Source organism: Ceratotherium simum, chromosome 16, assembly GCF_057802395.1.
Source record: "Ceratotherium simum simum isolate JZ-2026a chromosome 16, ASM5780239v1, whole genome shotgun sequence".
Lineage (NCBI taxonomy): Eukaryota > Metazoa > Chordata > Mammalia > Perissodactyla > Rhinocerotidae > Ceratotherium > Ceratotherium simum.
In genome coordinates this window covers 30465267-30478748 of record NC_141915.1, presented here as the reverse complement: position 1 = coordinate 30478748, position 13482 = coordinate 30465267, and the positions used below count along the sequence as shown (strand labels likewise).

Genomic DNA, 13482 nt, shown 5'->3' with positions numbered 1-13482 from the left:
ACTTGTGCTCTGAGGCTCCAGCCTGCTGTCAGTTGGCAGCAGGAGCCCAGGGGTTCTTTCTTGGACCTTTACTTTCAAAGTGAGCCCCTTTATCTTGGGACGTGAGTAGACCGGAAGAGGTGGAGGAGGAGTTAAGTCGACCTTGTGCTGGTGAAGCATCTCACAGTGTGGGTTTGGGAGGAGAAGACGCTGCCTTTGCAGCTTTCTGGATTTGGGTCACGCTGTCGGGGATGACATGGGAACTGCTGAGTCCTGGAGCCAGACTGCCTAGTTCAACTGCTTAGTAGCTGTGTGAGCTTGGGCAAGTTGCTTAGCTTCTCTGGGCTTGTGTCCTCATCTGTAAAATGGTGATAAAGCTGTCTGTTTCATAGGTACTTGAGTAAATGTGAGTGCTTACAACAGTGCCTGGCAAATGAGTGCTGACATGTTAATGGTTAATGATGTGTTTGAGCTTGACCTTGTGTAAAACAGAGGCAGGTCTTGGGAATGTAGGGAATTGGTTTCCCCTTAACTCTCTCATCTCTTTCTTTCTCTCTGGAAGCACCTAGTCGGTCGGCTAATCGGCAAGCAGGGACGGTATGTGAGTTTTCTGAAGCAAACATCTGGTGCCAAGATCTACATCTCCACCCTGCCTTACACCCAGAACATCCAGATCTGCCACATAGAAGGTCAGGGGCCGCTGCTGCCCTGTGTTTGGTTTTCTTCCCTGGAATAGAGAGCATTTGAGTCTCAGTTGCTCCCCCCTTTTGGATCTAAGTCTCTGACTAGAGAACCCTGCTCAGCCCAGGTGAGGGGAGCGTTGGGTGTCTTCCATTCAGCCCTCCTCTCCCATTCAGGTACTTGAGGAGACTTGGGTCCCTCTCCCAGATCTTCTGGCCAGGGGAGGTGTGGGCACCCGGACGGGTGGGCCGGAGTCCTGGGTTTACAGAGCCCCCTGCCCCACACAGCTCCCTCACAGAGCAGAAGTGTGGGTCCCCTCTGGTCGCTGAGGACCGAGTCTTGCACATCTGCTTGCCTCCTGTTGCATTCAGAACACGGGTCACCACAGCATCCTTTGAGAGGTCAACAGGTTTCAAGCCCTTTTAGATGCCTTTCTTCCTAAGGCAAAGCTTGGCATTTTGACACCTTAAAGATGTACTTAACTGTAGGAAACGTCCGGTGGAATGGGGAGTGTGTGTGAATTTGGTTTTGCTGTGTTTGTCTTACCCACTCTGACTGTGTCCTGCTTCCACCCCCCATTTAGGCTCTCAGCATCATGTAGACAAAGCGCTGAACTTGATTGGGAAGAAGTTCAAGGAACTGAACCTCACCAATATCTACGCGCCCCCACTGCCTTCGCTGGCACTGCCTTCTCTTCCAATGACTTCCTGGGTGAGCATGCTCCCAGGGGACTAGGACTGCTTGTGCCCCTTTCCCCCCAACCTACCCCAGACAAGAAACTCCCAAGACCATGGGCCAAGAAGGCCAAGAGCTCACTGACGCTTGTGTCCTCTCACCTCTGGCCTCTACTGGTCAGTTCTTCTTCTAGCCTGTGTTCTCTCTGGGCCAGGTTTGGGGCTGGAGTGCTGGTAGGAAGCCAGAGGCCTCTCATGCCCCAACCTGGAAGGACCACTCGCCCCTAGCTCTGCCACCTAGGCACCCTTTGTGTTTTCAAGGCATTTGCCTAGAAAGGGTTATAGTCCATCCAGGAGACTGGGTGTGTCCAGACTGGTTTGGGACTCCAAGGTGTGTCCAGGGTCACAGTCCAACACCTCTGAGGCCTGGGTGGGACCCACCATTGTGGGCTTGGATGGGCTTGTAATGGGTCATTGTGTTCGTCTATTTTTAAATAATTGAGTGGTTGGTAAGGCTCCCTTCCCTTGTTCTCTGCGTGCCTTGGTAGGACTGGAGGAGAGATTCCACATGCCTCAACCAGCAGCTCTGGGGGCAGGGGTGGAGGCCACCTGGCTGGAAAGTGGACTAGACCCCCTACTGTGTCCGGGACACCTAGATGTTGCCTGTAGCTTAGCATCAGCAAAACTGGTGTCTAAAGACAAGTCTTTTAGAGACCAGTCTTGGCCCCTTTAAGGCCTTTAATGGGGGGCCTGGCAACTGAGCAAACCTACATTCGAAGTCCCAGAGTGGGTATCAGTTGGGAGGATGTCTGGAGTGTAGAGAAGAAGAGCAAATATGACTCAGACTGTTGCAGACCTTGAAAATGGACCCTTGCTGGCAGAAAGGCAGAGTAGAGAGACATTGTCAAACCTTAAGCTCCTGGGGTCAGCTGCAGGCCCAAAGGAGCTGGCTGCAGGGCCTGAAGGCCTGCCCACCTCTTATTCTCGGGTTCCTTGTTGTCAGTGACCGCTTCATTCCCGGTTGCCTTCCCTGGATGTTACTGATTCATCAGAGGAGGTGGGGGGAGGGGAAGCTCTGGCACGTGGACTCGGCCTAGGCCAGGGGGAGCTCAACCCTACATCCACAACTGGCTCCTGGCAGCCTCCTTGCCCAGCCCTGAGGTGAGGCGCCCGCCTCTAGTGGCTACTCATGGTATTGCAGGACAAGGGCTCCAGTGGGGTCACACACCTTCCATGGCTAAAGGAGTTTTCCTTGAACCTCTGCTATCTGGTTGCCATGTTGCTTTGGGTTGCCATGCCCGTTTGGAAGATATGCCAGTTCAGAGACTTGTCCTGGGCCTTGGGGCTTCTCCCAGACACGAGAAGGATTGCTGCAGTGCCTGCTGCCCTTCCCCTTCTCTGCAGCTCATGCTCCCCGACGGCATCACCGTGGAGGTGATCGTGGTCAACCAGGTCAATGCTGGGCACCTGTTTGTGCAGCAGCACACACACCCTACCTTCCACGCGCTGCGCAGCCTGGACCAGCAGATGTACCTCTGCTACTCCCAGCCTGGAATCCCCACCTTGCCCACCCCGGTGGAAAGTAAGTGCTGCTCTAGAAGTCAGAGGGGAACCCTGGGCTCTGGCCAGGCCATGGGGAGAAGTGTTGGGGTGGCCTGTTCTGCCCTTGGTCTTGACCAGGAGGAGGCTGTTCTGGAATCCTTCATGGGAACAGCATCCTTAAGCTCTTGCCACTGGTGTGGAGTACTCTGATCTGAGTGTCCTGGCTAGCCCAAGCTGGTGTTTCCATTGGCGGAGAGAACGAGGGGGTTGGAGTGGAGTGTTGACACATGCATTCAGATCCCCACTCTGCCACTCATCTCTTAAATGGGGCTGATGCCCGCTTGTCCCAGGAATTAGGGTTGGGTACTGTATGTGTCATGTGTAAAGTACCTGATGCAGATGCTGGTTTCTGTAGAAGCTCCCTGCAAGAGCAGCAGACCCCTGCGGTGGGTTGGCTGTCTCCATTTGACAGATGAGAAAACTGAGCCTCTGAAGTCAAGTGACTTGCCCGAGTGACACCTGAGCAGGAGCTGGGATCTGAACTCAGTTGCACTCCCGAGCCTGTCCTTCGTCACTGTGGTCTTGTCCTTGTTAGCAAGAATCGAATGTCAGACCATCTCTCCACCCATCCCATTAGGGACTCCTAACCTGGAGACCACCCCCCCGCCCCTACTCTCTGTGGGCTTCCAGGCATCAGGAAAACCTTGGACATTATCTGTAGCGTTTTGTATGGTTTTTCCTTTGGAGGAATAAGGATTTAGTTTTTCTCAGATTTTCTAATGTTGCCTCAACCCAGCGATAAAGACCAAACCAGAGTCCCAGAGGTGACTGCACCAGGGGTCAGGGTCAGGACACAGTGTGGGCAGCTGTGTCACAGGCCCTCATCCCAGCTGGCCGGGGGCAGCTGCTAAGGGTGTTGCTGGGTGACGTCACCCCGTGGTTCCATCTGTCCCGCCCCTGCTGTCCCAGGGTGGGGTTGGTGACCTCTGGGGCACTTGCTCTCTGGCCTTGTTGGCTCCCCAGGGCATCAGAGCTCTCAGCACCTTCCTGAAGTAAAGGCTAGAAGTGGGCACTAGGCCTCGGAGTCCCCTTCTGATCAACTTCTGAGTGGTCGTGGACTGGAGCAGCCTCTAGATACCAGGCCACTGAGATCTGCTGCACTTGGAGGTTCTTGATTCTTTCTGGGACTTTCCCTTAAGAATATAAGTCCCCATTCCCTGAGTTTTGGATTTTACTTTGTTTATTCCAGTTAGTCTGTGTCCATCTCAGGCTTTGGGAAGTTGCAGAGTCAATGGATCTGGATGAATGCTTTTTGGGCAGCACACATGCTAGGCCGAATTTCCCATGCCCAGGTCCTTCTGTGGACCACTCTTGGGCTTAGGGGCTTTGGGGACTCCTTGCCGTTCCTCTGCCCTGTGGAGGTTCAGGCTTCTGAGAAGTAACATGGGGAGGTGGGTAGCATTGAGCAGGGTGACCCTTGGTGCCCTGCCCTGGGCCAGGTGTGTCCACACGCTCTCTTCCTACCCTACAGTAACGGTCATCTGTGCTGCTCCTGGCGTGGATGGTGCCTGGTGGCGAGCCCAAGTGGTGGCCTCCTACGAGGAGACCAACGAAGTCGAGATTCGCTATGTGGACTACGGTGGCTATAAGAGAGTGAAAGTGGACGTGCTCCGGCAAATCCGGTGAGTCAAGACCCCTCAGACAGACAGGCACATGCCCTGCTTGTTAGGAGATGTGTGATTTCTGCATAGCTGGCTCAGTTCTACAAGCCTGGGACACGGGTTAATTCTTCCCTCCTGCTGCCTACTCTATTTTAGCAGAGTCTGGTATCAACAGACTCCATTGCTCACTTCAGCTAAACTGAGCTAGAAAGGCCTGTCTTGTGGAAGAATTCTCCCAAGTTTCATACAGCAGAGGAAGCAGGCTTCTTTCAGGGAGTTTGTTGCGAGAAGTAGCTCTGAGGTCAGGCTGCAGCAGGGCTGGCGGCCTGCATTCAGGCCTGCCGGGAGCTGTGGCCTGCCGCCCATCACATGTGCCTCTGCTTCGCTCCATCCTGTGTTGTGGGGGTCATGGCGCTAAGCAGAAGGTAAATACCAGCAGGAGTGGAGTCGGCATTCAAGTCCGTGTTAAACGTGTTCCTTTCTTGCCTTTGTAGGTCTGACTTTGTGACCCTGCCATTCCAGGGAGCAGAGGTCCTTCTGGACAGCGTGATGCCCCTGTCAGGTAACAGGTGGGGCCTCTGGCTTAGGGGGGCAGTTGTTGAGAGCAGGTCTTTCTCTTTGGGAGCCCTCATTCTTACCTGGAGGGCTTATGCTAACAGATTGCTGCCTTTATCAGAGTTTCTGATTGACTAGTTCCAGGTGGAGGCCCAGAACTTGCATTTCTAACAAGTTCTCCAGTGATGCCAGTGCTGCTGGTCCATGGACCACTTTTTCAGGTCCCCTGCTCTAGACTTGAGCCAGGCCTCCAACTTTGAGAGGCTTCCAACACAGGCACCTTCCAGAACGTAGTTGAGACCCTGAGTCTTCGCACCTGTGGTTGAAGGCAAGCATTGAGGCCCATGGCACTGCACAGCTGGGCCCTGGCCCCTGGTGGCACTGTGGGGACCATGCTAACACTCACCTGTGTGGTGTCTTAGACTTTGATTGCCTCACTGGAGGGAGGGGAAATGGTAGTGCAATCCTGAGCAAGTTACTTAGCCTTGACTTTTCCCCTCTGGAAAATGGGGTAGCACCTGTCTTCAGGGTGGCCGAGGGAATTACATTAACCCAGCAACTGGTAGGTGGACGGTGGTCACGTGGCAGCTGTTCATGGCAGGTCCTAGGGCATATTTGTAGGTACGAATCCATTCTTTCCACACTCCTCCCTTCCCAGGTTTGCCCTTTCTAATCTTGATCTTGTCTAAAGCAACAAAGTGCATTAGCAACACCTCAGCCTAGCTGGAGTCCTGTCAGCTAGAACGCTGGGCAAAGGCTTTGTTTATTTTCCTTTATTGCTCTTGCCCAGCCTTCCTTCCATCCCTGTCCATCTAAACACTCTGTCCAGACCCAGCTGAAACACTCCCTCCTTCCTGAGCCTTTCCTGGACGTTCGTAAACCTGCCTCTCCCATCCTCACCATCTCTTGCCGTGGGTGTGTTCTTATATGGAGCTTTTATATGAAGAAGAAGGCTGCCTCGGTGCCCTGCCCACTATAGTCACTGCCCAGATTGGGCTGTGTGGCCAACTGCCTGGATTTGAATCCACCTTCAGTTCTCTGGGAGCTAGTTGGCCTTTGGCCATCAACCCTTGTCTCTGTGTTCTCACCTGGAAAGCGGGGATAACACCTGCCATCTCGTAGGGTGTTACTGATTCGGTGGAAGAACATATACAACGTGCTCAGCCCATTCAGCTCCTCAGTAGTGGTGGCGGTGATATTTCCACTGAAGGCAGAGTTTCTGTCCCTTTGGTCCTCTCTCCCCAGTGGGTAGGTAAGCATGTAGCAGGGACCCTGAGTGTATCCAGCTGGAGTCAGGAGGAGGCCTGGGCTCTTCTCAAGTTCCATGGCACTGTCTGAAGCGTTCTACTTGGAAGACCCCGGAAGTTGTATAAGTGACGAGAATACTTTGTTGCAGTGAGAATCTAAATACCACTTTCCCTTCTCATCCTAAAGATGACGACCGCTTTTCACCTGAGGCGGATGCAGCTATGAGCGAGATGACAGGAAACACAGCACTGCTGGCTCAGGTGTGTGGCTGGAGGGTGGGAGTGGGGCGGGCTGGACAGGGTCCGTCTGAGGAGCCTCTCGGCCTTGCCTATCAAGTATCTGGGCTTCGTGGGAACTGACGTATGCATTCCTTCCTTCCTGTGGCTTGGGCCCTGGGTCGGCCGGCAGTTTTTAACGAGAGGTGCATGGGGTAACTTCTAAACATGCTTGGGGTTTTTTGTTTGTTTTGTTTTTTCAGGTGACAAGTTACAGTCCGACTGGCCTTCCTCTGATTCAGCTATGGAGTGTGGTTGGAGATGAAGTAAGTTCTGTCCTTCTTTTCCTTCCAAGTTACTGGCCAGCAGGAATGGATTGATTCTACCATTGTTTCCTCATAAGCTAATCAGATGATATAACTGCTGAATGTCTCCTGGGGGGCACGGATCCAATCTCCAGCGGCGTTTTTGGTTTGCCACAGGTGGGAGTGGTGATACTAGTGTCATCTAGTGAGTAGAGACCGAGGATGCTGCTGAGCACCACACAGTGCACAGGACAGGCCCCACGACAAAATGTCAGTGGAACTTTCTGGACCTTCTGTCCGTTGGTTTTCCACTCCTCCATCTCATGGTATTAAAGCTTAGATTTCTTCAGTGTATTGAAAAGCCTGTCCTCATGCCAACAGAACGTTTAAGTAAACACCCCTGTTGGCCTAGAAAATGAGTCATGCCCCCCGCCCCATCACTCTTGTACCTGTTGCCTGCGGTGGCGGCCTGGCACCGTAGAGAGAGCCCACGCTGGCTTGAGAAATGACCCCTACGTGCTGTGGGCAAAGCTCTCAAGGGGACCTTGTCTTCTAGGTGGTGTTGATAAACCGGTCGCTGGTGGAGCGAGGACTTGCTCAGTGGGTGGACAGTTACTACGCGAGCCTCTGACCCCCGCCCTCACAGCCGATGCTGGAGTCTTTTTTGCACTGTTGAAATTGGGCTTGGCACTCCAGGCAAAGACTTGACATCAGAATAACAAACGTCCTCCCCAGAAAGTCCTTAAGAAGACGTTTCGCCTCTGAGACAAGGAGGGAACTGTGGGTTCTTTTCAAGCCATAGGATGGTGTTTAACAAGCCAGTCGGTATAACCTGCTTCCAAGCTGTTTAAAAAAAAAGTGGAAGAAAAACTATCTCAACCAGCTTGTCCTATTTCTCCTTTACTCCTTCCTACTTCCTCTACCCAAAACCAAACCAACTGTAGCAAACAGACCAAGGAATGTGTTGCTTGCTCGAGAGGGTTTCTTTTCAAAATCTTTCTTCAGGGAGCAAGACATGAATTAACTAACTGGTATCGATCACTTGTACAGCTTACGTAAATGAATTTATGATATTTAACCAGTTTTTATAAACTTCATCTAGGTCTCTAAGAAGGCAGACTTTTTAATGCATATGTAAATACAAAGCAATCACACCTCTGGCCTTGCTCTGACAGGGAGGGGAACTGTTATCTTGCCAAGCCTGGTTGTAATTTGTAACCATTTTCTATTTGTGCAAACTGTAAATATGTGTTTAAAAAAATGTAATATTTTGTATAAGATACACTGGAGAACAAAGGGAACTCAAGATTTTTCGACAGCCCATGTCACCTGTGAGCAGAAGTACAGCTGCCCATCCAAGCTCCTGCCACGGGCTCGGCTCCCGTGGCTCCTGCATACTGGACGGGGCGACTGTATGGGGTAGATTGTGATCTGGGGATTTTTTTTTTTTTTTTTTGCTGTACAAATTTGTTAAAAAAACAAAAACAACTCATTGAATTACCTTGCAGTGGTGTGTGTTTGATTCTTTTTTAGACTGGCTTCAGCATTGTGCGATTTAAAATAAGTAACTTAAGTAACTTATATAAATCTTGAATTGTATACACTATAGCTTTGAGTCCATTTTTTCCATGGTGAAAAAGACTGGGGGTGGGGAGTGAAGAGGTAGTGGTGAGTGTGGTGGGCTTAGAGGGGCCCGTCTAAAGGAGACGCATGGCTCTTTTTTTTTTTTTTTTTTTTTTTTTTTTTTTTTTAAAGATTTTATTTATTTATTTTTTTCCCCCCAAAGCCCCTGTAGATAGTTGTATGTCATAGCTGCACATCCTTCTAGTTGCTGTATGTGGGACTCGGCCTCAGGATAGACAGAGAAGTGGTGCCTCCGTGTGCGCCCGGGATCCGAACCCCGGGCCACCAGCATCAGAGCACGCGCACTTAACCACCAAGCCACAGGGCCAGCCCAACATGGCTCTTTGAAGACAGTTCAGCCAGAAATTTCCATCTGGCTTTTTCCCCCCCTTGCCCCACAAGGTGGCAGCCCAGCTTCCTCTGGCTTCTCCCAGTGAATGTCTCAAATAGCCAGGCTTCCAAAATTCTTTGGTTGTGCACTCTTAATAGGTCTATGGAGTTTTTTAATCTACTGTAGTGGTAAGAATGATATAAATAATGCATACGTTTGCATGGTGAGAGCAGAACAAAGTTTTTTTTTTTTTTTTGTGAGGAAGATCAGCCCTGAGCTAACATCCGTGCTAATCCTCCTCTTTTTGCTGAGGAAGACCGGCTCTGAGCTAACATCTATTGCCAGTCCTTCTCCTTTTTTTCCCCCAAAGCCCCAGTAGATAGTTGTATGTCATAGTTGCACATCCTTCTAGTTGCTATATGTGGGACGCGGCCTCAGCATGGCCAGAGAAGCGGTGCGTCGGTGCGCGCCCGGGATCCCAACCTGGGCTGCCAGTAGCGGAGCGTGCGCACTTAACTGCTAAGCCAGGGGGTCGGCCCCCAGAATGACTTCATCTAACGGTCCCTTCTCTTAAAGGCAGGCTCAGACCCTTTGGCCCAGGCCTCAGTGCTTCGGAGCTGCCCACCCTCCAGGGGTCTCTAGAGAGCTGAGATAGCCTGGGGGTCCTTCACGCTGAGGGAATCCTCCCACAGAGCTGCAGCCACTCTCCCCAGCTTTGGGTAACAAATGGTAAAAAGCCTCAGTTTCCCGCATCTGTGGGATCAGATAATGGCACCGACCTCATAAGGTGATGAAGTGAAATCAGGCAAATGTCCCTGCTTGTACAGAGCTTGGCCCACAGCCAGCTCTGGTGCAGTCTTAGCTGCTGTAGCCCTAAGTCCCACCGGTCATTGACTTTGGCTAAGTCGTGTTACGCCCAGGTCTAAGCTACTTCTGTACCACTCCGCTTTGCTGGAGCAGGAAAGGGTGTTGGGGAGCCTTCAAACAAGTTTGGGGAGAACTCAAAAAGCTTAGTGTGCAGATTTGGCCTTTATCTTTGGGAGCTACTGAGGGGTTTTAAATGGAACCACAGGATTCTGGTGCAGTGAGGATGGGGAAGGTGGAAGACAGAGACCAAGGCCAGGGTGGTCCAGATGAGACACGGGCTTCCTCTGGGATGGCTCCTGGGGTGGCAAGCGATGGGGTCAGGATCCTTGGATAAAACCCCCAGGGTTGGCGGGCTCGGGGGACACAGTGATGATGAGGGGGTGGGCTGCTCTTGGTGTCTCAGGTCTTACTGTGTTAGCCTTCAGGGATGGGTCCATTAAACAAGGTTTGATATATGGGAGGAAAAGCGAGTTGAGGTTGGCGAAGGGCATGTACTCTTGGAATAAACCCTTTCTCAGATCGTCATGGGCCTTTGATTGATTTCCAGAGTTCTGAAAAAGTTGATTTTGACCATTTTGCCAGTAATCTTGTTGCTTTTACAGAGGAGCAAATTTATGGAGGTCTAGCTCCATCATTCTGGACGTCGGCCCTCTGGGCGAGTACACTTTAAACATGTTCTTTGAATGACCTACAGGCCATCCAGGGGACAGCTTATGTGAGTTTGAAAACTCATGGGAGAAGCCAGTGCTGGAGAGATTGGGTGACCTGCCCGGTGCAGGAGAGAGGTGGGATGCTGGACAAACGGCAGAGCTTCCAGCCTGTACTCACGCCGGGTGTTTGTGTCCACTACTTCCCCTCTCGTCCTCTGGGCCCTGCCAGGTACAGGAGTGGCCAGTCCTAGTGGGGTGGCAGCATGGAGCCTGGGTTCTGGGGCTACACCTCATACAACCTCAGTTATGCCACTTTGAGGTATCATCTAACCATCACGGGCTTCAGATGGAACAAGATTAGTGCTAGAGTTATGGAGAGCTTACGTGTCCAACACCGTGCTGTTTTACAGGTGATACTTGGTCCTCACGACAACTGAGAGAGGAAGGGACTGACCCTGGAGATAGACGATGGGGACTTCAGAAAGTGGTTTTGGGTGGAGTGGAGCTGAGACTCAAAGCTGGGCTGTTATCTCTGCCGGGTTCTCAACCACGGCTCCTCTGAAGCAGCATGAGGATGATTGTGCCTCCTTCCACACTCCCCAGTAAATGCCACAGTGGTGAAATGATCAGCCCATAGAAAAGTTTTGGAACTTAGAATGGGAAACACACTGACAGGAGAGATCAATCATTTTGCATACGTGAAAAATGAAAATTTAAGTAATGTAAACAAAGCCAGGATAAACTTGTAGCATATAGACTGAAGAGTGAACATTTTAAATCTATGGTGATCTAAAAGGCAAATGAAGTCTCCATTGGAAGATGTCATCAAGGATATGAACCAAAAATAGAAAGTCTGGATTGTTTCTAGACCAGCGCTGTCCTATAGAAATTTAACGTGAGTCACATGTATAATTTAAAATTTTCTAGGAGCCTCAATAAAAAGGAGAAACAGGTGAAATTAATTTTAATAATTGTTTAACCCAACATCTCATTTCAACATGTAATGGACATTAGAAATACTAGTGAGATATTTTACAGTATTTTCACACTAGGTCTTTGGAATCCCATGTGTATATCGTGTACTTCCGGCCTGTCTCTTCAGACTAACCACAGCTCAGGTGCTCAACAGCCAGCTGGCTCGGGAGGCACTACCACACTGGCCAGCACAGAACTAGGCTATCCCATTGATCACCATCACACCAAAACCGACAGCCTTACATCGATGTTCGTATCTTATTCAAAAAGTTCTAGGTTCTTCTGCACATTTGTTTTTCCAGATGAACTTTAGAATGATTTTTGCGGGGAGGGGATCATGGCAAATGTTCTACCAACATTTGAAAATAATGTGTATTATTGGTTTGGTATCAAGTTTCATGTAATCTATTAAATCGGTCTCGTAAATTATTCAAATCTATTGTTTTTCTTTCTTGCCGTCTCCCTCCGCCTCTTTTTTTCAGTCTGTATTATCTGTCCATTTCTAAGAAAAGTACATTAAATGATTCTGGTATTGTCATGTTTTCCTGTTTTTCTTTTATTAAGTTTCAGTTATGTTTCTTGGTTTGAAAAAGCTCATGGATGGTATTTTCTTATCAATGTAAAACATCTTTGGTATCCTGTTTGGTGCTTTTTGTTTTGAATTTTACATCCTTTTTCTCTGTCACTTAACTTTAGGTGGGTGGCTTGTAAACACATCACTAGGATTTTTTTTTTTTTTAGTGAAATCTGGACAATCTCTTAACAGGTGAATTTCACTTGTTTTTTGTGATCACTGTTGCAATATTATTTGCCATTTAGTTCATTTTCCTATTATGTTTTCTAATTGGTGGGATTTTTTTTTTTTTTTTTTGCTTTCCTCATTAGCTTGATCAAAAATTTTCCCTATAGTAAATTGAGCATTCAACATCTTTTTTCTGTTACCGGTGGATGACTTTAAAGTTTTAAATATGTTTTAATTTATATTTCTCTCAATTTCACATATTTAAGGCCTCCATTCACCCTGAACAAGAAGAAACTCAGCAGAAAGTCAGATTTCTGCCCTTCCTCCTGCAAGTGTGCACACACACATTCTCTGTCTCCTGGGTTTTGTTGGAATCATCTAGAATACAGTTCAAAATTCTAAACTTTTCACATATGCCTCTATCTCTTAATAATGACATTACATGTCATATTATTAAAAAATATTTTGGCCCAACTCCATGTTTTCCCAGCTTCATTGCTCACCTGTTTCTTATATAACTGTTTCTGAGTTCTTGATTTTGATTCATTTTTGTCTAGAGTACTTCTTTGAAGTTTTTTGTTTTCAGAACACGTATGAGTCCTTGCTCCTGAACATTTCTGTCTTTTTGTCCCGACACAAACTGAACATCTCTGCTGGGGCAGAAGTCTCCTTGCCAAAAATCCCTCCTCCCCGCCTGCAGCGGGATTGCACATCCCAGCGCTGCTGAGCTCTGGCATGGTCAGTGAGAGGTGGGGAGAGACGGGTGTGTGTCCCAAGGCAGACACCTCAGGGGCCAGCCTGTGGTGAAGTTGTCCTCTCCCTCTGGACCAGCATTGGCCACATTCCAGGTGGAGACTCCTCCATTCACCTGGGTTCTGGCCTGAAGTCAACGTTGCAGAGAGCTGTGGCCAACCCACCGATGTGTGGTGTGGGAACCAGGTCTGTCGCGCGTCACCGAGGTCTGGGGGTCATGCATTACCTGCAACCTGTTGTAGCCTTCCTGATCTTCGTATTGTTATGAGTCCCGGGCCTTTCCTCTGAGGACTCAGAGCTCTGGCCATGGGGCTCAGGGCAAATTACTCGCCCTCTCTGCTCCCAGAACCCAGCACCACCCCCCCCCCCAGCCCATCTGTAAAGCATGGGAGTGAATCATGAACACAGAGGTACCTGCCAGGTTTGACATTAGACTGGTCTTTTCTGCAAATAAGGGCCTTCCTGAAGATTCCTCTTATTGAGGCTGACTGACTTGGTATTTTTACAAAGCAAATTATCTAGGAGAGATCTTGGCTGTTTGTTGCTAGAAATAGGCCCAGTTGACATCTGGTGGGGACAGTCAACATCTGAGCAGCCCTGGAAGGCACCGGAAGGCAGACACCTCCTACCTGGAGCTGGGAGGGATTTCTTGTCTTTCCTCAGCCTGCCTGGCTTGGTGAC

At 49.7% G+C, this 13482-nt stretch overlaps 1 protein-coding gene across 3 annotated transcripts in view; it reads left to right on the top strand.

Moving 5' to 3' along the window:
• AKAP1 (A-kinase anchoring protein 1) overlaps window positions 1-8464 on the top strand; it is a 30651-nt gene extending 22187 nt beyond the window's left edge. For all 3 annotated transcript variants that reach the window (XM_004434757.3, XM_087440939.1, XM_087440940.1), the window contains exons 4-11: window positions 542-668; window positions 1244-1371; window positions 2739-2916; window positions 4408-4558; window positions 5032-5099; window positions 6527-6600; window positions 6819-6881; window positions 7417-8464. In XM_004434757.3, the coding sequence (XP_004434814.1) occupies window positions 542-668; window positions 1244-1371; window positions 2739-2916; window positions 4408-4558; window positions 5032-5099; window positions 6527-6600; window positions 6819-6881; window positions 7417-7491 (864 nt within the window). In that variant the 3' untranslated portion in view covers window positions 7492-8464. The remainder of the gene's footprint in view (window positions 1-541; window positions 669-1243; window positions 1372-2738; window positions 2917-4407; window positions 4559-5031; window positions 5100-6526; window positions 6601-6818; window positions 6882-7416) is intronic.
• The last annotated feature ends 5018 nt before the right edge of the window (window positions 8465-13482 follow it).